The sequence below is a fragment of the Sus scrofa genome, chromosome 7 (genome assembly GCF_000003025.6).
Source record: "Sus scrofa isolate TJ Tabasco breed Duroc chromosome 7, Sscrofa11.1, whole genome shotgun sequence".
In the NCBI taxonomy this organism is placed as follows: Eukaryota; Metazoa; Chordata; class Mammalia; order Artiodactyla; family Suidae; genus Sus; species Sus scrofa.
Window position 1 is genome coordinate 57969339 of NC_010449.5, and position 20479 is coordinate 57989817.

The following is a 20479-nucleotide window of genomic DNA, read 5'->3' on the forward strand; positions in this document are numbered from 1 at the left end:
TCATCACAGTGTATCTTTAATCCACTAGGCCACCAAGGAACTCCTCCCAGGCCTTGTTTTCAGCCTCAGACCCAGGCTTGGAGAACTCAGCTGCTGTCATCCCTGGGTTCCTGGCCATGGTGGAAATAATGGGGCCGGATCCGACCTCTCACCAGGGACCACTAATAGCTAAGCAGCAGGGAGCAATATGGGTGATGGAGGAAGTTTTGGCCCATTTGGGGCCCAGCACAGCACGTGGTCTCCATCTGGCCTTGGAGGCTTTGCTCCTCGGTGGACTCAAGCCAAAAGGTGCCACCCCCACCCCCAAGGGCAATTGGAAGCATGGCCAAGAGAGAAGCAGGAATGGGCGGGTTACCTGGCTTATTAGCACCACCACCAGAGCCCAGCCATGGCCCCAGCCAATCCACGGGGCATGACGTGGAAAGTGTTGCCCAGGAGCCAAACCTTATGGGAACTCAGGAGAAGGAATTCGAGCAGGGATCAGTTTGGGTAGATGCGGTACTCCTAGAACTTCACTCCTGGAGGTTGGGAGCATCAGGCCAGTGATGGTTTCCTTTTGAGCCAGGGAGGAAGCAGACCCAGGAGGGAGATTCCTCTGGGCCCCAGAGGAAGACAGCCAGAGCTTTCTGAGGCCTCTGATCCCAGAAACCTCTGAGGAAGAGACCTGAGATGCTTGACATTGCTGGGTCTGGCCTCTTTCAGAGCCAGGGTCTGGGATGGATGCAAGGGGAGGCTGAGCCTTCTCATGCCAGGACCAAGCAGGTGCTGGATGCAGCTGAGGCCACAGGACAGTGCCACATAGGCCTGCAGCCCACCTGCCCACCCTGCAGCACCTCTCCTCCAGGCAAGGAGCTGAGCTTGACCACAGCTCTCTCTGTCATACAGCCTCCTTCTTTGGAGAGAACCACCTGGAGGTGCCTCTGGCCACGGCGCTGCCTGACATTGACCTACAGCTGGAGTTTTCCACGTCTCAGCCAGAAGCCCTGCTTCTCCTGGCGGCAGGCCCGGTGGACCACCTCCTCCTACAACTCTACTCGGGTCGCCTGCAGGTCAGTGACCTCTCCCCGCTGGACTCCTTTACTAGCTTTGAGTGGCCCGCAACCAGCTGTGTGACCTTGTGCAAGTCACTTTCACCGTGAGGTCCCAAGTTGCCCACTGTGAGATGGACAGCAGCATCCCAGGAGGTGTGACTCCCCTATGAACTGGCTCGGCACCCCCTCTTCCTAGTCACACTTCTCACCACAACCCCTAGCCAGCCCTTTGTGTTCTGACCACACCAACTGCTTTCAGTTCCCTGCCGTCTCGTGGTCTCTTGCTGCCAGGTCTTTGCTCGCTACACACCCTCTGCCTGGGGCATGCCTCACTCGTTCCCTGCACCAGCCTAACTCCAACCTTTCCTTGAAGTCTCAGCATGGGTGTCCCTTCCCCACCTGGGCTGGGTCCCCTCTCCTGGGTTCCAGCACCCCTGTGCACCCCTCTGGCATAGCATCAATCACCCTGAATCACCATGGTCTGTTGGGGATGAAACAACCAGTACTGCCCCAGCTTCCTCATTTTTCTCTTTCATCCTTCGAATCTCCACAAGCATTATTAGCAAGGATTCTTTTGATTGTATCTTGAGACGTTCCCCTAGCCATGAAGAGTTTGAGAACCTAATGTCTTAAGCCAAATTGGAGGGTCTGCTTCCACACCCCAGTGGGGAGAGGTCTATGGCCTGGTCATCCATCAGTCCATCTGCTGCTGTCATTGCTCCTCATTGCCACAAGGTGTCACTGTTGAACATGGCCTGGTACAGCAGAGCACTGATGCTCTTCCTCTCTACCAGGTATATTGATGCCACACCCCCAGAAATGGCTCCAAACCTGGACCCCCAAGGCCATAAGTTCTCAGTGCACTGCTCTTTCAGTTCCCATATTCTGCCACCACCCATTCTACTATCTCGGTGTGGGAGCAGCTCACCAGAGCCATGTCCCTCTTCTCTCCCCAGGGATCTCCCCTCACTCTAGGTCAAGAGATTTTCTTTACTAACCTGAAGAATACAGAGCATTTCATTGGGCTCCCATCCCTGAGCAGTGAGCCTGGCTGCCTCAGTGGCCCCAAAGTGTTTTTGCTCTACTTCAGGGGACTCATCAGGGGATTCCCAGGTGTCCATTATTCCAGGGGTGGAATCGTCTGCACCTGGCACCTGTCATCCCAGAAAAGAGGGGAAGAATAAAAGAATTTAGGTTGACTCTCTAGGAAAGCATTTTGCTGCATGACAGTTCTTTGTGGGAAGGGACCACATCTGATTCACATTGGGGTCCCCTGAGCCCATCCAGGCCTGGCACAGAGATCACTCTGGTGAGTGTTTGGGGCATGAGGAAACAGGTGGCAGGAAAGAGAGAGGGGTAGCATGAGGAGCCCTTGTCCTAGACCTTCTGCTCTGGGGACCCCACATGTGGAAGACCAGCTCTGCTTTTACCGCAGAAGTGACGGACTCAATGTGCTTACCCCACCCCCTATCCCCCATCTCTCCCCAGGTCAGACTTATCCTGGGCCGGGAAGAAGTGAGGCTGCAGACCCTGGCAGAGATGCTGCTGAGTGACTCTGTCCCCCACACCGTGGGGCTGACTGTGTCAGACAGCTGGGCCTCGTTGTCAGTCGATGGGCTCCTGAACGCCTCAGCCCTAGTCCAGGGGGGACCCCTGGAGGTCCCCTATGGGCTCTTCCTGGGGGGCACTGGGAGCCTCGACCTTCCCTACCTGAGGGGAGCCAGCCGACCCCTGCGGGGGTGCCTCCACACAGCCACCCTCAACGGCCGCAGCCTCCTCCGGCCACTGACCCCAGACGTGCCTGAGGGCTGTGCCGAGGAGTTTTCTGCCGGTGATGATGTGGCCCTGGGCTTCTCTGGGCCCCACTCACTGGCTGCCTTCCCTGCCTGGGGCACTCAGGACGAAGGCATCCTGGAGTTTACCCTCACCACACGGAGCCGGCAGGCACCCCTGGCCTTCCAGGCAGGGGGCCGGCATGGGGACTTCATCTACGTGGACATATTCGAGGGCCACCTGCGGGCAGTGGTGGAGAAGGGCCAGGGCACCGTACTGCTCCACAACAGCGTGCCCGTGGCCGATGGGCAGCCCCATGAGGTCAGTATCCACGTGGATGCCCACCGGCTGGAAATCTCCGTGGATCAGTACCCAACACGTACTTCCAACCGCGGGGTCCTCAGCTCCCTGGAGCCACGCGGCAGTCTCCTCCTTGGGGGGCTGGATGCAGAGGCCTCTCGCCCTCTCCAGGAACACCGCCTGGGCCTGGCTGTCAACGTCTCCCTGCTGGGCTGCTTGGAGGATCTCAGTGTCAATGGCCAGAGGTGGGGGCTCCGGGACGCCTTGCTGACTCGCAGCATGGCAGCCGGCTGCAGGCTCGAGGAGGACGAGTATGAGGAGGACGCCTATGGTCCCTACGAAGCTCTCTCCACCCTGGCACCCGAGGCTTGGCCAGCCATGGAGCTGCCTGAGCCCTGCGTGCCAGAACCGGGGCTGCCTCCTATCTTTGCCAATTTCACCCAGCTGCTGACCACCAGCCCACTGGTGGTGGCTGAGGGCGGCACAGCCTGGCTGGAGTGGCGGCACGTGCAGCCCACACTGGACCTGAGCGAGGCCGAGCTGCGCAAATCCCAGGTGCTGTTCAGCGTGAGCCGCGGGGCCCGCCACGGCGAGCTAGAGCTGGACATCCCGGGTGCCCAGGCGCGGAAAATGTTCACGCTCCTGGACGTGGTGAACCGCAAGGCCCGCTACGTCCACGACGGCTCCGAGGACACATCCGACCAGCTGGTGCTGGAGGTGTCCGTGACAACTCGGGGGCCCGTGCCCTCCTGCCTTCGGAGGGGTCAGACGTACATCCTGCCCATTCAAATAAACCCTGTCAACGACCCGCCCCGTGTCATCTTCCCGCACGGCAGCCTCATGGTGATCCTGGAAAATACTCAGAAGCCGCTGGGCCCAGAGATCTTCCAGGCCTACGATCCAGACTCCGCCTGCGAGGGCCTCACCTTCCAGCTCCTTGGGGCCCCCGCCGGCCTCCCTGTGGAGCGCCGAGACCAGCCTGGGGAGCCAGCCACAGAGTTCTCCTGCCGCGAGCTGGAGGCAGGCAGCCTAGTCTACGTCCATCGAGGCGGGCCCGCCCAGGACCTGACGTTCCGGGTGAGCGATGGACTGCAGGCCAGCCCCCCGGCCACGCTGAAGGTGGTGGCGGTCCGGCCCGCCATTCAGGTCCGCCACAACACGGGGCTGCGCCTGGCCCAGGGCTCCGCTGCACCTGTCTCGCCCGCCAACCTGTCGGTGGAGACCAATGCCGTGGGGCAGGATGTGAGCGTGCTGTTCCGGGTCACCAGCCCCCTGCAGTTTGGGGAGCTGCAAAAGCAGGGGGCAGGCGGGGCAGAAGGCGCCGAGTGGCGGCCCATACAAGCGTTCCACCAGCGGGATGTGGAGCAGGGCCGCGTGCGGTACCTGAGCACTGACCCACAGCACCGCACCGAGGACACCGTGGAGAGTGTGGCCCTGGAGGTGCAGGTGGGCCCAGAGACCCTGAGCAATCTCTCCTTCCCAGTGACGGTCCAGAGAGCCACAGTATGGCTGCTGCGGCTGGAACCTCTGGACACCCAGAACACCCGGCAGAAGGCCCTCACCACAGCCCACCTGGAAGCCACCCTGGAGGAGGCAGGCCCAAACCCCACCACCTTCCACTATGAGGTGGTTCAGGCCCCCAAGAAGGGTAATCTTCGGCTACAGGGCACTCGACTGTCAGACGGTCAGGGCTTCACCCAGGATGACCTGCAGGCCGGCCGGGTGACCTATGGGGCCACAGCACGTGCCTCAGAGGCGGTCGAGGACACCTTCCGTTTTCGGGTCACCGCCCCGCCACACTTCTCCCCACTCTACACCTTCCCCATCCACATCAGTGGGGATCCAGACGCCCCTGTCCTCACCAACGTCCTTCTCTCAGTGCCCGAGGGCGGCGAGGGTGTCCTCTCTGCTGACCACCTCTTTGTCAAGAGCCTCAACAGTGCCAGCTACCTCTATGAGGTCATGGAGCGGCCCCGTCATGGGAGGTTGGCGTGGCGGGGGGCAGAGGATAAGGTCACCACGGTGACATCCTTCACCAACGAGGACCTGCTTCACAGCCGGCTGGTCTACCAGCATGATGGCTCCGAGACCACAGAAGATGACATCCCCTTTGTGGCTACCCGCCAGGGCGAGGGCAGTGGTGGCATGGCCTGGGAGGAGGTACGGGGTGTCTTCCGCGTGGCCATCCAGCCCGTGAACGACCACGCCCCTGTGCAGACCATCAGCCGCGTCTTCCACGTGGCCCGCGGTGGGCGGCGGCTGCTGACTACAGACGACGTGGCCTTCAGCGATGCCGACTCTGGCTTTGCTGACACTCAGCTGGTGCTGACCCGCAAGGACCTCCTCTTCGGCAGCATTGTGGCTGTGGATGAGCCCACGCGGCCCATCTACCGCTTCACCCAGGAGGACCTCAGGAAGAGGCGGGTCCTGTTTGTGCACTCGGGGGCCGACCGCGGCTGGATCCAGCTGCAGGTGTCCGACGGGCAGCACCAGGCCACCGCGCTGCTGGAAGTTCAGGCCTCAGAGCCCTACCTCCGTGTGACCAATGGCTCCAGCCTTGTGGTCCCTCAAGGAGGCCAGGGCACCATCGACACTGCCGTGCTCCACCTGGACACCAACCTAGATATCCGCAGTGGGGACGAGGTCCACTACCGTGTCACAGCCGGCCCACACTGGGGGCAGCTGCTCCGGGCCGGCCAGCCAGCCACATCCTTCTCCCAGCAGGACCTGCTGGATGGGGCCATTCTCTACAGCCACAACGGCAGCCTCAGCCCCCGTGATACCCTGACCTTCTCTGTGGAGGCAGGGCCTGTGCACACGGATGCCACCCTACAAGTGACCATTGCCCTAGAGGGGCCACTGGCCCCACTGCAGCTGGTGCAGCATAAGAAGATCTATGTCTTCCAGGGGGAGGCGGCTGAGATCAGAAGGGACCAGCTGGAGGTAAAAGGCTGGGGGCCGAGGGCAGGGGTATGGCCAGGTAAAGAGGGCCCTTCCCTCCAGCCTTCATGCCATGCATGCTTGGATGGTTTGGGACGTGCCTGTGGTGGCTTCTGGGCCAGGGGTGTGCATATGCCTTGGGTATGCTCCTGTACATGTTCCTGTTGTGTGCCTGAGGGTTTCTGGGGAGTTTATTGCATATAAGGCTGCCTATGGGTTGTGTGTGCTTCCACGTGTCATGTGCCCATGTGTCCACGCTGTGGCCAACCAGGCAGATTCCTGGGCCCCAGCCAAACCACAGAATCTCTGATGTGGAGCCTGAGAATCTGTATTCAAATAATGATAAGTTCTCCAGAAGGTGTTTATGAGTACAAACTTTGAGGACAGTAGGCTTTGGAGACAGTCTTGGCTGCCCTCCCAGCTCCCATGTCCTCAGCTCTCTTCCCAAACCTCACACCAGGCCTCGGGGTCTGGAGCAGGCTTCTGACCACCAAGGAACCTCAGAGAGCAACCACAGGCTGTCCAGCAGGATCATTGCCTTTCTGTGTGACCTCATACCAGCTGTTTGCCCTCTCCGGGCCTTATTCTCCTACACTGCCAACTTCTGAGCCTCTGTGGTTCCAGCTGTCTGGACTTTGGGGCAGACTCTGACTAAACATGTCCGATGTCAGGAAGTCTTCACCTGGGAGAAGGCAGCATTTGAGCCAGGCTTTGAAGTCTGGGGTTTACCAGCAGAGAACAGGGGGACAGGATTCCAGGCAGAGGGACAGAATCAGGAATGTGACTTTAGGGGTGGAGTATTAGCCTTTTGTGGCTGAACTATTGGATGAGGGAGCACCTTCCTTCCTGGCCCTTGGGCTGGACTAGGATCTGCAAGCTCTATAGGGCCTATAGTTAGGCATCCATGTCACTGAGCATGATAGGGCGCCCTCTGGTGGCAGAGGGTGGCAATAGCATAGCAAGGGTAGTCTGCGTGCCTGTGTCCTGCAGCTACATGGGACATAACATGTGTGTCTCTGTCCACACATTTGCACTTTTGTGTGTGGTGAGACTGTAGGTCCATATCACTGAATCTGAGAATATGTGACTGTGCACATCTCCGAGAGTATGAATCAAAGGCCTCAACAGCCTCCCTCTGTGGCCCCTCTGTTAACCAGGCAGCCCAGGAGGCAGTGCCACCAACAGACATCATGTTCTCAGTGAGGACCCCACCGAGTGCCGGCTACCTGGTGATGTTGTCCCACGGCACCACGGCCGCCGAGCCGCCCAGCCTGGACCCCGTGCACAGCTTCTCTCAGGAAGCAGTGGACGCGGGCAGGGTCCTGTACCTGCACTCCCACCCTGAGGCCTGGAGCGATGCCTTCTCCCTGGATGTGTCCTCAGGCCTGGGTGCGCCCCTCCAGGGCATCCGCATGGAGCTGGAGGTGCTGCCTGCTGCCATCCCACTGGAGGCGCAGAACTTCAGCGTCCCTGAGGGCGGCACCCGCACCCTGGCCCCTCCACTGCTCCGCATCACGGGGCCCTACTTCCCCACGCTGCCGGGCCTCGACCTGCAGGTGCTGGAGCCACCCCGGCACGGGGCCCTGCGCCGAGAGGAAGGACCTCCAGACGGAGCCCTCAGCACCTTCTCCTGGAGAGAGGTACGGCTGTCATAGAGACCCAGGGTGCACCTTGGGAGGCAGGAGCCCACATCTTTAGAGCACCTCCTCTTTAGATACCTTATCTCATCACTGGCAGGGAGAGATGAATGTCCCGGTTCCCTCACTCCTTCATTCCTTCACTCTGGGAGGAATGGCCGTCCCCATTTCCACCTGCAGAAACTGAAAAGCCCTGAAGGAGTCAATCTCCTCCTGCACCCAAAGGCAGGGCATGAAGGGTGCTGGGTCTGAGACCCACCAGGAGTCAGGCCTGCTGGGGCCTGACCTCCAGCCCTGGACCTGCCCGCAGGTAGAACAGCAGCTGATCCACTATGTGCATGATGGGAGCGAGACGCTGGCAGACAGCTTCATCTTAGTGGCTAATGCTTCAGAGATGGACCGCCAGAGCCATCCCGTGGCCTTCACCATCACCATCCTGCCTGTCAACGACCAACCCCCTGTCCTCACCACAAACACAGGCCTGCAGGTGAGAGCATTCTAGAACCACCTCCCGCCTCCCCTCCCAGAGAGAGACCCAGCACATAGCTCCCCCTTTCTGAGCCTCAGGTTCCTCTTCTGTAAAATGAGGACACTGCCACATGCCTCACTAGGTTATCGGGAAGCGAGAAGAGCTATTGCACTGAAAATAGAACACAGGTTAAGGCTTTCTTATTGGACACTTCTAAGTGCAGTAGACAGCCTTGTGCAGGGGCATGCTTGGCCCTGTCTTCCCTGGACTCACCTTTAGCAGGAAGCTTTTGCAGTGGCTCAAGACCAGATCTCCTCGGAGTTCCCGTCATGGTGCAGTGGTTAATGAATCCGACTAGGAACCACGAGATTGCGGGATTGGTCCCTGGCCTTGCTCAGCAGGTTAAGGATCCAGTGTTGCCTTGAGCTGTGGTATAGGTCGCAGATGCGGCTCAGATCCCACATTGCTGTGGCTCTGGCGTAGGCTGGTGGCTACAGCTCCAATTAAGACCCCTAGCCTGGTAACCTCCATATGCCACGGGAGCAGCCCCAGAAAAGGCAAAAAGACAAAAAAAAAAAAAAAAAAAAAACAGAACTCCTGAAGAAAATTCTTTCAAACCCTTAAAGGTAAGAGTTCCCATCATGGCTCAGTGGAAACGAACCCGTCTAGTTTCCATGAGGTTGCGGGTTCAATCTCTGGCCTCACTCAGAGGGTTAAGGTTCCAGCATTGTAGTGAGCTGTGGTGCAGGTGGCAGACACAGCTCGGATCCCACATTGCTGTGGCTGTGACGTAGGCTGGCAGCTACAGCTCTGATTCTACCCCCACCCTGGGAATCTCCATATGCCGTGGGTTCAGCCCCAAAAAGACAAAAAGATAAAAACAAAAAAAACCCTTGAGGGTGGACTCCAACTGCTCCCCACTTCCACCTGCAGCAAATCATGGCCACAGCTTGGCTCCCCAGCTCGCTGCCTCTTACACTACTGCAGAGTAGTGGTGCCCCCATCCATCAGAAGTGGAGGTTGAGGCCAAGACAGGTATCATAACTTCTCCATGGGTCACAAAGGAAGTTACTGGTGGAACTGAAAGAGTGTGGCTTGACCGAGGCCACACAGCAGGATAGCGAATGGCTGGGCCTTGGATGCTGACTTCTATGGTATGAACTCTGGGTCAGAAGCAGCCATGGAAGGTTTCAAGAGAGGGCTGATGGGATGTCTGTGACATGGGGCACTGGGAATCTTTGCTGGTATAGGATGTGCCTGGTGGAGAGGCCAGCAGAGGGTAAGGTACAGCTAAGGGCTGCCCTGGGACCACAGTCAGATGGTGCTGTGTGGCATTTCAGCCACAAGATGGCGCTGCCCACTGTGTTTGTGCCGGGAACCCCGCGCTGACGCTTGGCCTCTGTACTTGGTGGCCCTCCTTCCAGTGTTCCGGCAGAGGTCTGCCTTGGGCTGGGGGAAGGAATCCCAGAGGGCTCAGTTTTCCAGGGATAGAAACCCCTCCCCAATACTGCCCATAAGTTGCTGACCCAGCAGGACATGTAACAGGGCCCTGGGAGCAGGATCCTGCCCTGCTAGCTGGTGGGAGGCCTCGGGGAGGAAGTGCTCCCCTTCCCTCTGAGCAGAGGGAGAGGCTGCCTGCACCCAGCATGTTCTCACCCACCTGCCTGGGGCCTGTGATTGCACTGGAAACACTGGGCTCCATCCCTCCCAGTATTGCTCCAGCTTACCAAGCCTCCCATACCCTCCCTCGTATGGAAGGGGAGCCCATTTCTAAATATCCTGGGCAGGAGTTCCCATCGTGGTGCAGCGGAAACGAATCCGACTAGGAACCATGAGGTTTCAGGTTCAATCCCTGGCCTTGCTCAGTGGGTTAAGGATCCAGCATTGCCGTGAGCTGTGGTGTAGGTCATAGACGTGGCTCAGATCCTGCGTTGCTGTGGCTGTGGTGTACGCAGGCAGCTATAGCTCTGATTACACCCCTAACCTGGGAACCTCCGTGGGCCGTGAGTGTGGCCCTAAAAAGACAAAAAGACTAAATGAATAAATAAATAAATAAATATCCTGGGCAGACCAAAATCACCATGCCCAGGAATTCCTGTTGTGGCGCGGCGGTAATGAACCTGACTAGTATCCATGAGGACACAAGTTCGATCCCTGGTCTCACTCAGTGGGTTAAGGATCTGGCTTTGCTGTGAGCTGTGGTGCAGGTGCTACTCAGATCTGGTGTTACTGTGGCTGTGGTGTGGGCCAGCAACTGCCACTCTTATTAGACCCTTAGCCCAGGAACTTCCATATGCCAAGGATGCAGCCCTAAAAAGCCAAAAAACAAACAAATAAACCACCGTTCCCATAGTGTGCCAGACTCACCATGGAGGGTCTGAAGAGAGACCCCTGCCCTGCCAGTGAACCACATTAAGCAGCACTCCGGGTCATGGTAAAGGGCTCTCTAGAGGTAAATTTCCATGAGTTCACCTTAGAGACAAGCAGGATTCGGGCAGGTGGGGAGCAGGGAGCTTTCGCATGGAGGCCCTTGGGCTAACAGGGCAAGGTGAAGGGGCTGGGGCTTTGTGCAGGGAAGCCCAGGACAGCGTGCACCTCCATGCCAGCTAAGAGCCTGAGCCCAGTGCTTGGAGCCCTGCTCGCCACCCCAGGGCCTGGGAGGAAGGAAGTGGGTGAGCTTGGCCAGGGCAGAACCTTCACAGGCTTGTGTCCCCAGATGTGGGAAGGGGCCACTGTGCCTATCCCTACGGAGGCCCTTAGGGGTGCAGACAACGACTCAGGACCCGAGGACCTGGTCTACACCCTTGAGCAGCCTATCAACGGACGGGTATTGCTGCGGACAGAGCCGGGCACCGAGGTCCACAGCTTCACCCAGGCCCAGCTGGACGGCGGGCTTGTGCTGTTCTCACACAAAGGTAAGTGCTGAGAGGTGGGGATGCCCTGAGCGTGGGCGCCGGCATGGGCCAGCGAGACCCAACTCCACCCCTGTCCTAGGAGCCCTGGATGGAGGCTTCCGCTTCAGCCTGTCTGATGGTGAGCACACTTCCCCTGGACACTTCTTCCGGGTGGTGGCCCAGAAGCAGCCGCTCCTCTCGCTGGAGGGCAGCCGGACGCTGACTGTCTGCCCAGGTGGGTGCACCACGCCAGGGTCATACTGCCTCTCCAGCCATTGCAGGCCTTGCCCTGGCTCCCGAGCCAAGGCTGACAGTCCCCTTTTGCCTCTCGCAGGCTCTGTCCAGCCACTCAGCAGCCAGAGCCTGCGAGCCAGTTCCAGCGCAGGCACCGACCCCCGCCACCTGCTCTACCAGGTGGTGCAGGGTCCCCAGCTTGGCCGGCTCTTCCACACCCAGCGGGGCCCCGCTGGGGAGGCCCTGGTGAACTTCACTCAGGCAGAGGTAAGGACCCCTCTCTACAGCCACCACTTAGACTCCGGCCTGGAATAGCCCACTCTGCCTCTGGACACACATGTGGACATGGGTACGAGCTCCAGCAGTGTTGGCAGCCACTCCCCGGGCTCACCATGGTCCAGCCTCTGCATGCCCCCCTCCAAGGGCCACCAACCAGTCAGGACCACCAGGGCTTAGTGTTCCGGGGCAGAAAGAAGGATGCAGGAAGTCAGAGCTATAGGGGCTCAGAACAGGGATGATGTTCTGGGGCTTGGCTTCTAGAAGAAACTACAGTTGGACCCTAGGAGCTGAAAATAATACTCTGCATGGGGGACACTAGATACCCCAATGGCTGATGGGGGCAGTGCTTGGTTCAAGGGGATAGAGTTTGGGATGAAGGCAGCTGCTGGGCTGGTGAACAGAGGTGTAAGCCTGGGGCTCAGGTCAAGAGCAGCAAGAAGCAGAATGGGTCCTGAAAGCAGATGAGTGGGCAGAAGGCAGCTGAGTAGGTGAGTTAGGAGCAAAGCTGCCATCCATCCATCCATCCATCACAGCAGCTTCAGGACACAGCTGTCCCACTGCACGCCAGAGGCCATCAGTGAAAACCAGAATTGAGCCACAGGAAGGGTCAGACCGATACGCTGCTGGGATCACAGAGCCCTCTATGCTGTACCAGTGGGGCCAACAGCCATCACTTAAATTAAGGTCCCTTCTAAGTGCAAAAGGTGCAAGCATTCTAGGGCAGCCCTGGTTCTCCCCAGGGCAGGGCAGTATGGAACTTTCAGGCATCGGGGAAGGAAGTCACCTTAACAAGGGCAGGAAGAGTCTCTCAGTCCTCTCGCATCAATATTCCCCAGGCCTGGGTTCTCTGTTCTCCCAGCTTCTGCTATGGCCCCCTTTCTGCTCCTCCCCACAATGAAATATTCAGCAGGCTGGAGGCTGTAGCAGCTGTGCACCCTGAATCCCTGGGAGCCTTTGTCACTGGATGCCCAGGAAGGAGGAGGAAGTCCCCTCCTGGACCTGCTCTGCTTCCCTCACACCCCAGCAATCCAAGTTCTAGAATGAATGGCCCCTAGGGGGTCTGGCTGGCAGGGCCACCCAGGGAAGCTGGGAGGAGGGCAGGACTGGGTGAAGGGGGCAGGCAGGACTGACAGCGCCACTGTCCCTCCATCCTCTGAGTTGGGTGGGGCAGAGATCAGCTTTTCCCACTTTACAGATGAGGAAACTGAGGCTCACAGAGAGAGGTCAGGTGACTTCATTCCAAGTCCATGGCTAGTAAGAAGCAAAACCAGGACTGTGCCTTCAGACTGCTGGCCCAAGATTTCTTTCACCAAAGAACACTGCTGGTTTCCAGAGCTCAGGAAGCCTTCCCACCTCACCTGTGACTTGCCTCATCCCAAGCCAGTCACCCCCACCCACAAGGAGCTCCTGTACCCAGACATCCAACTTCCCACCCCCACCCCTAAGGGTCTCCATTTCCTCCCCACCCACCCATTGGCCTGGGCCAGAGGTTACAGCTGGTAGTCCTTGCAGGCCACAGCTGGCCCACAGATGTGTTTTACTTGGCCTGCACATGCCTTTAATATTTTTAAATTAGTGGTCAAGATATAACCTTTGGGGGATTACACACACACACACACACACACACACACACACACACAGGCCCTGATTTCCAGTTTCTTATAAGACCTGTGTTCCCTCTTCCGGCCATCAACTGAAGAGCAGCTGTCCCTTTGACTGGCTCTGCTCCCGTCTCAACCAGGCAAGGCTCCCCAGTTCACAGCCCCCCTGCTCCTAGAATCTCCCGCACGCTGTGATCCCAGTCAGTTTCCCTCTCTCTATTGCACAAGTCCTGTTTTTCTGAGAGAAGGAAAATAGTTCCCTGTGTCTCCCGAAAGGGGAAAACAAAAGATAAGCCAAGAAGACACGTTGGGATTAGAAGGGGGAGGGAACGGATTGCTTGAGGGAAGTGGAGACTATGCCTTAGTGTTTAACAGGCAGATGGCCCTGGAGCACAGCGGGTGTGGCTGGAGTGGAGTTGCCGTGGGAGGCGTGGGAGGACGGGAGGTCACGGGTAACAGGGTCACACAGGGTCTTTGAGGCCAAATGAGCCCTTGTACTGTCTGAGCGAGAGTGACATAGCCTTATTTACATGGTTAAAGCTTCACTCTGGGAGTTCCCTTCATGGCTCGGTGGAAACAAATCTGACTAGCATCTGTGAGGAGGCAGGTTCGATTCCTGGCTTCTCTCAGTGGGTTAAGGATCCAGCACTGCCGTGAGCTGTGATGTAGGTGGCAGACACGGCTCAGATCCAGCATTGCTGTGGCTGTGGTGTAGGCCAGCAGCTATAGTTCTGATTCGACCCCTAGCCTGGGAGCCTCCACATGCTGCATGTGCGGCCCTAAAAAATAATAATAAAATGAAAGTTCACTCTGACATCTGTGTCAAGAACAAACTGTAGAGGGGGTGGAGCAGGGGCCAAAGCCAGGACGCAGGAGGTTTGGGGAATAATCCGGGCCAGAAATGATGGTATGTGAGAGGAGGAGAGGAATCAGTGGTGACTCAAGAGCTTGGGGCTTGAACCACTGGAAGAACAGAGCTGTGCCCTCTGCAGTGGGAACCTGGGAGCGGTGGGGCAGGTCAGGGATCATCTGGGACATACTGAGTTTGAGACATCCCTCAGACATCCCCACGGAGCTGCCCGAGAAGCAGGTGGTCATGAGCCTGGAGTTTGGGAGAGCACAGCCGGGCTGCAGATACAAATAAAGGGGTCATCTCGTGGCTGGCATTGGAGGATGTGAGGCCCACTGAGAGCCCGTGAGCAGTGCCTGTAGCTAGAGTCTCAAGGCCAAGCCACAGACATTGAGGAGAAGGGGCAGGACCAGCAAGAGTCTGTGAAAAGGCAACTAGTGAGGTCGGAGGGAGACTAAGAGAGCAGAACCTCTTGGAAGCCACCAGGTGCGCTCAAGGAAGGAACGCTCGATTGGGTAGAATGCCGCTGAGCGGATGAGTGAAAGGAGGCCTGGGAATAGACCACTGGGTCCAGCAACCCAGAGGCCATTGTGCCCTTGGCAGCCATAGGAGCAGAAGCCTGGGTGGAGTGCACTCAGAATGGCATGGGGAAGAGTGTAGACTATTCTTTTTGGACTCTGCTGCAAAGAAGAGCAAAAAAAAGAGTTCCCTGGTGGCTTAGCAGGTTAAGGATCCAGCATTGTCACTACTGGGGCTCCGGTCCCTGCAATGGTGGGAACTTGACCTCTGGCCCAGGAACTTTTGCATGCCTCAAATTCAGCCAAAAAAGAAGAAGAAAGGAGTTCCCGTCCTGGCTCAGTGGTTAACGAATCCGACTAGGAACCATGAGGTTGAGGGTTTGATCACTGGCCTCGCTCAGTGGGTTAAGGATCTGGTGTTGCCGTGAGCTGTGGGGTAGGTTGCAGATGTGGCTTGGGTCCCACATTGCTGTGGCTGTGGTGTAGGACAGTGAAGTCAAGAAGTTTTTTCTTTTTTTGTGTGTGTGCTTTTTTTTTTTTTTTTTTTGTCTTTTTAGGGCCACCCTCACTCACTGCATGTGGAAGTTCCCCGGCTAGGGGTCGAATCAGAGCTGTAGCTGCTGGGCCTACACCACAGTCACAGTAACTGGGGATCTGAGCCACGTCTGCAACCTACACCACAGCTCACGGCAATGCCGGATCCTTAACCCATTGAGTGAGGCCAGGGGTCAAACCTGCGTCCTCATGGATACTAGTCCACTGAGCCACAATGAGAACTCCAAGAGAAGTTTTTTCTTTAAGGTGGAGGGTTAGCTTAGTTGCGTAATGATAAGAATGACTCACCTGGGGGAAGAAAGACAGGAGATGGTAAGAGCGGTGTCTTCAGAGAGAAAAGAGGCAGGGATTTCATTGCAAAAGAGGAAAGATATGCTATTGAGAGAAACACAGAGAGGAAGACTTGCCCCAGGGGCAGAGCTGGGGCTTGACAAAGGCATCCAGCTGCAGCTCCGGGCTCTTCACTGTCATGGGACTGTTTTATGGTGACCCACTGAGTTGATGAGGGAGAGTGCAGGCTCCAGACAACATGATGCACAGCAGGGAGCACCTCAAGGGAGGCTGGACACTGAGGGGCTGGCAGGGAGCTCCAAATGCCCCACCTGGGACCAGCCTGTGATGAGGCTCCTGGGCACCACAGGCTAGACCTGCCTCCATCCCAACAATGGGTTATCCCCACAGGTATATGCTGGGAATGTTCTCTATGAGCACGAGATGCCCCCCGAGCCCTTCTGGGAGGCCCGCGACACTCTGGAGCTCCAGCTCTCCTCACCTCCTGCCCCCGACGTGGCCACCACCCTTGCTGTGTCCGTGTCTTTCGAGGCTGCCTGTCCCCAGCGCCCCAGCCGCCTCTGGAGGAACAAAGGTGAATTGCATGATTGAGCTGGCAAAGTTGGGGGGACACTGGGAGAGGCCCAGAGAGGAGGGGACATAGGCCAAGGTCAGTAGTTCATGGCAATTCCCAGGACATGGTAAATTATAGAGAGGGTGGGTGAGTGGGGAGGCTTTGAGGTCAGATTCTGGTCCTCCTGGGCCCCTGAGCCCCAACCTGGGGCACCTGGCCTGAGGCGGGAAGCACAACCTTGCCTTGAGGACCTGGGTCCGAGGGTCCACAGCTCTGCCCTCAGCGGATGGTAGCATCATCGCCTGTGTCCCGCCCCCAGGTCTCTGGGTCTCCGAAGGCCAGCGGGCCGAGATCACCACGGCCGCCCTCGATGCTTCCAACCTCCTGGCCAGTGTTCCATCACCGCAGCGCCTGGAGCATGACGTGCTCTTCCAGATCACACAGTTTCCCACACGGGGCCAGCTGTTGGTGTCCGAAGAGCCCCTCCACGCCGGGCGGCCCCACTTCCTGCAGTCTGAGCTGGCCTCAGGGCAGCTGGTGTACGCCCACGGCGGTGGGGGCACCCAGCAGGATGGCTTCCGCTTCCGTGCCCACCTCCAGGGGCCAGCTGGGACCTTGGTGGCGGGACCCCACACCTCAGAGGCCTTCGCCATCACAGTGCGAGACGTGAATGAGCGGCCCCCTCAGCCACAGGCCTCCATCCCACTCCGGCTCACCCGGGGCTCCCGCAGTCCCCTCTCCCGGGCCCAGCTGAGCGTGGTGGACCCAGACTCGGCTCCTGGGGAGATAGAGTACGAGGTTCAGCGGGCCCCCCACAATGGCTACCTGAGCCTGCCAGGGGCCAGCCCAGGGCCAGTGACCCGCTTCACCCAGGCTGATGTGGATGCAGGGCGGTTGGCCTTCGTGGCCAATGGGAGCAGCGTGGCGGGCATCTTCCAGCTGAGCGTGTCTGATGGGGCCAGCCCGCCCCTGCCCATGTCCCTGGTTGTGGACGTCTTGCCCTCAGCCATTGAAGTGCAGCTGCGGGCACCCCTAGAGGTGCCCCAGGCTGTAGGGCGCTCCTCCCTGAGCCGGCAGCAGCTCCAGGTGGTTTCCGATCGGGAGGAGCTGGACGCAGCCTACCGCCTCACCCAGGGGCCCCGCTACGGGCACCTTCTGGTGGGCGGGCAGCCCGCCACGGCCTTCAGTCAGCTCCAGGTAGACCAGGGTGAAGTGGTCTTTGCTTTCACCAACTTCTCCTCCCCTCACGACCAGTTCAGCATCCTGGCACTGGCCAGGGGTGCCAACGCGTCGGCCACAGTGAATGTCACCGTAAGGGCTCTGCTGCATGTGTGGACAGGTGGACCATGGCCCCAAGGTGCCACCCTCCGCCTAGACCCCACCGTCTTAGATGCGGGCGAGCTGGCCAACCACACAGGCAGTGTGCCGCGCTTCCGGCTCCTGGCGGGACCCCGGCACGGCCGTGTGGTCCGTGTGCCCCGGGCCAGGACAGAGCCCAGGGGCGGCCAGCTTGTGGAGCAGTTCACCCAGCAGGACCTTGAGGATGGAAGGCTGGGGCTGGAGGTGGGCAGGCCAGAGGGTAGCCCTCCTGGTCCTGCTGGCGACAGTCTCACTCTGGAGCTGTGGGCAAGGGGTGTCCCTCCTGCCGTGGCCTCACTGGACTTTGCCACTGAGCCTTATAATGCGGCCCGGCCCTATAGTGTGGCCCTGCTCAGTCTGCCTGAGGCTGCTCGGACAGAGGCAGGGAAGCCAGAAAGCAGTACCCCCACAGGAAAGCCAGGCCCAGCGGCCTCCAGCCCCGTGCCCGCTGTGGCCAGGGGAGGCTTCCTGGGCTTCCTCGAGGCCAACATGTTCAGCATCATCATCCCCGTGTGCCTGGTCCTCCTGCTCCTGGCCCTCATCTTGCCTCTGCTCTTCTACCTCCGCAAACGCAACAAGACGGGCAAGCACAACGTCCAAGTGCTGACTGCCAAGCCCCGCAATGGCCTGGCGGGCGACAATGAGACCTTCCGCAAGGTAGATCCCGGCCAGGCCATCCCACTCACAGCGGTACATGGCCAGGGGCCCCCACAAGGGGGCCAGCCTGACCCAGAGCTGCTACAGTTCTGCCGGACATCCAACCCTGCCCTCAAGAACGGCCAGTACTGGGTGTGAGGCCTGGCCTGGGCCCAGATGCCGATCAGGCCAGGGACAGGCTTGCTCAGGCCCCGGCCCCCATGGCTCCCCTGTCCTGGTGCTGTCTGAATGTTCCCAGAGCCAGAAGCCCTGGGGACACCAGGGGTGGAGGGTGTTGGGAAGAAGTCCCAGGGGTCCAGGACCACGTGGAGTCAAGAGCTGGAACCTCCCCAGCTCACTCCGAGCCAGGAGAACTGCATGGGGCCGAGGGAAGAGGCAGGCTCAGAGTCAGTCCCCTGCCCTGGAGCTGGTGTGGGCTGTCACAACCAGACCCACTTCCTAGATGGTCAGGACTCTGGGTCGTGGGTCTGTGACCTTGGGTAAGTCACACCTGACCCAGGCTGCTAAGAGGACAAGGGGAAGAAAGAGAAGGGAGGGACAGATGGGGACTCCTAGCTTTTCCACGCCAAGCCGGGCCTCCGCGCAGGTCTGCCCCACAGTTGAGAGGAAAACTTTTTTCCCCTAGTTTTTTAGGGAGATGATGTTCCCTGGAGCAGAGGGCAGGAGGAGAAAGCTCCTCCACTCCCTGGAAGGCATAAACCAGTAGAATAATATATCCAGGGTGCAAGCCGGGTGGGTCGCTCTGGGATGAGTTTAATTAAGGGAGATTGCAAGGAAGCTATTTAATACGGTGCTGAGCTAGCCAAGACTGATGGAGCCTCTGGGGTGAGGGGTAGAGAAGTATCTGAGGCCAGCTCATTCTCAGGGCCCCACCTTGATGGGCTGATGGCTAGGCCAGCATGGGTCTGTGGCCTCGGAGTGGGTTGGGCTGGGGGGCATGTAGGGTCTCAGGCCAAGAACCACTGCAGTGCCTGTGTTCCCCTGCAGATGGAGGGGTGGGTACTTGGGGGCACTCAGTTCCACGGCGCCTGGATAAATGGTGCTTCAGAGGTTCTGGACAGCTGCGTGTTTTTTGTCTGACTATGCACTGGGCCCTTTTCCCCACCAGCCTACACTCCCCTGATGCGGGCCATCCTGCTGGACCTCAGCCACCAGGATGGATGGGGCCTGAATGTCCACCTCCTAGAGCCTTCCAGATATCCTCTGACAATCTTTTGTGGGATGGAACCAAAGCCTGTCAGTTTAGTAGAGATAGGCTAGATCCTCTCCAAGGAGAAGAAAGAAGGAAGGAAGGAAGGAGGGAAAAAGAGAGAAAGAAAGAAAGAAAGGGAGGGAGGGAGGGAGGGAGGAAGGAAAGAAGGAAGGAAGGAAAGAAGGAAGGAAGGAAGGGGAAAGAAAGAGAGAAAGAAGGGAAAGAAAGAAAAAGAAAGAGAAAAAAGGAAAGAAAGAAAGAGGGAAAGAAAGAAAGAAAGAGAAAGAAGGAAAGAAAGAAAGAGGGAAAGAAAGAAAGAAAGAGATGAAACCAAGAGATGTTCAAAGTCCTAGCCGTAGATTTCTTAGCCCAAGTTTGGCCTCCAGCCCTGCTCCTTTCCACCCACCTTCGGAGCAGCAAAGGTGAGGAGAGAAAGGGACTTGGGGATCCCAAGGCTGGGCCATGGTGCTAGGGGCAGCAAAGGCAGAGGGGGACCACCACTGGTGCTCCCCTCAGCTCCCTGAAGATTTTCACGAGGAAGATTTCTGCTGGTCTCTACCCTTCCAGCAAGAAGACCAAGGTAGCCCTTTCTCAAAGGCAGAATGAGCAGCAAGGGTTCCACAAAGTCAGCTGTCCCTGTACGTGGCCTGAGAGCCCATCTCTTGGTGACAGATGGGTCTGAGACACAGCATCCTCAGAAGACCCTTGGTGAGTTGCCAAGGAGCCACCACCCTCTGGCCCCTTCCCTTTGTAGGGTCTCCCAAGGTCAAGGGCAGTGGAAGCAGATTCTGAGTCCCAGGTTATACTCCAGGCCCTTGGGAGCAGGTTGAAATCCTCAGAAGAAAAGCAGCATGAGGGCCATCTGCGCTCTGCGGTGGGAGGGGGGGGCCCACAGGGGATGATGGGGCCCGAGCACAGCTGGACTGGGTTTGGAGAACCCCAGCCAGCCTTTGGCAGCCTTTGATCTGCGTCACCTCATCCCTGTGCCTCAACATTTGTAACATCTGAACCACGAGTTAGGGCGAGAGAGGAGATTCCCTCCTCCCCCCCGGTGCTGTCCCGGACCACCCCTTCCCAGGATGCCCTTTGCATCTCAGCATCCAGCCTCCTAGAGCCTCCCCTGTTCTCAGAAGTTCTAGAGAGGAAACCTGGAATCCTGCTGGATCACTGCTGAAAAGGCCCCCAGAGGACCAAGGAGGCTGGGGTCGAAAGGGAGGGGAAGAGCGTTGCCCAGAGTCACGCACATCCAGTCAGCTGGAGAGTGGACCAGGCCCCTGAGGCACAGCCAGCTCCTGTTGTCACACTGCAAGCCTCCTCCTCACAGAAGGTGGCCAGGACCCATAAGA

The 20479-nt window shown here is 58.5% G+C and overlaps 1 protein-coding gene across 1 annotated transcript in view; it reads left to right on the top strand.

The window, feature by feature from the left end:
- CSPG4 (chondroitin sulfate proteoglycan 4) overlaps nucleotides 1–19264 on the top strand; it is a 39421-nt gene extending 20157 nt beyond the window's left edge. Inside the window, exons 2-10 of the mRNA XM_003128485.6 lie at nucleotides 886–1049; nucleotides 2520–6047; nucleotides 7202–7684; nucleotides 7992–8168; nucleotides 10867–11065; nucleotides 11145–11279; nucleotides 11379–11545; nucleotides 15763–15946; nucleotides 16245–19264. Coding sequence (XP_003128533.4) covers nucleotides 886–1049; nucleotides 2520–6047; nucleotides 7202–7684; nucleotides 7992–8168; nucleotides 10867–11065; nucleotides 11145–11279; nucleotides 11379–11545; nucleotides 15763–15946; nucleotides 16245–18079 — 6872 coding nt within the window. The 3' untranslated portion in view covers nucleotides 18080–19264. The remainder of the gene's footprint in view (nucleotides 1–885; nucleotides 1050–2519; nucleotides 6048–7201; nucleotides 7685–7991; nucleotides 8169–10866; nucleotides 11066–11144; nucleotides 11280–11378; nucleotides 11546–15762; nucleotides 15947–16244) is intronic.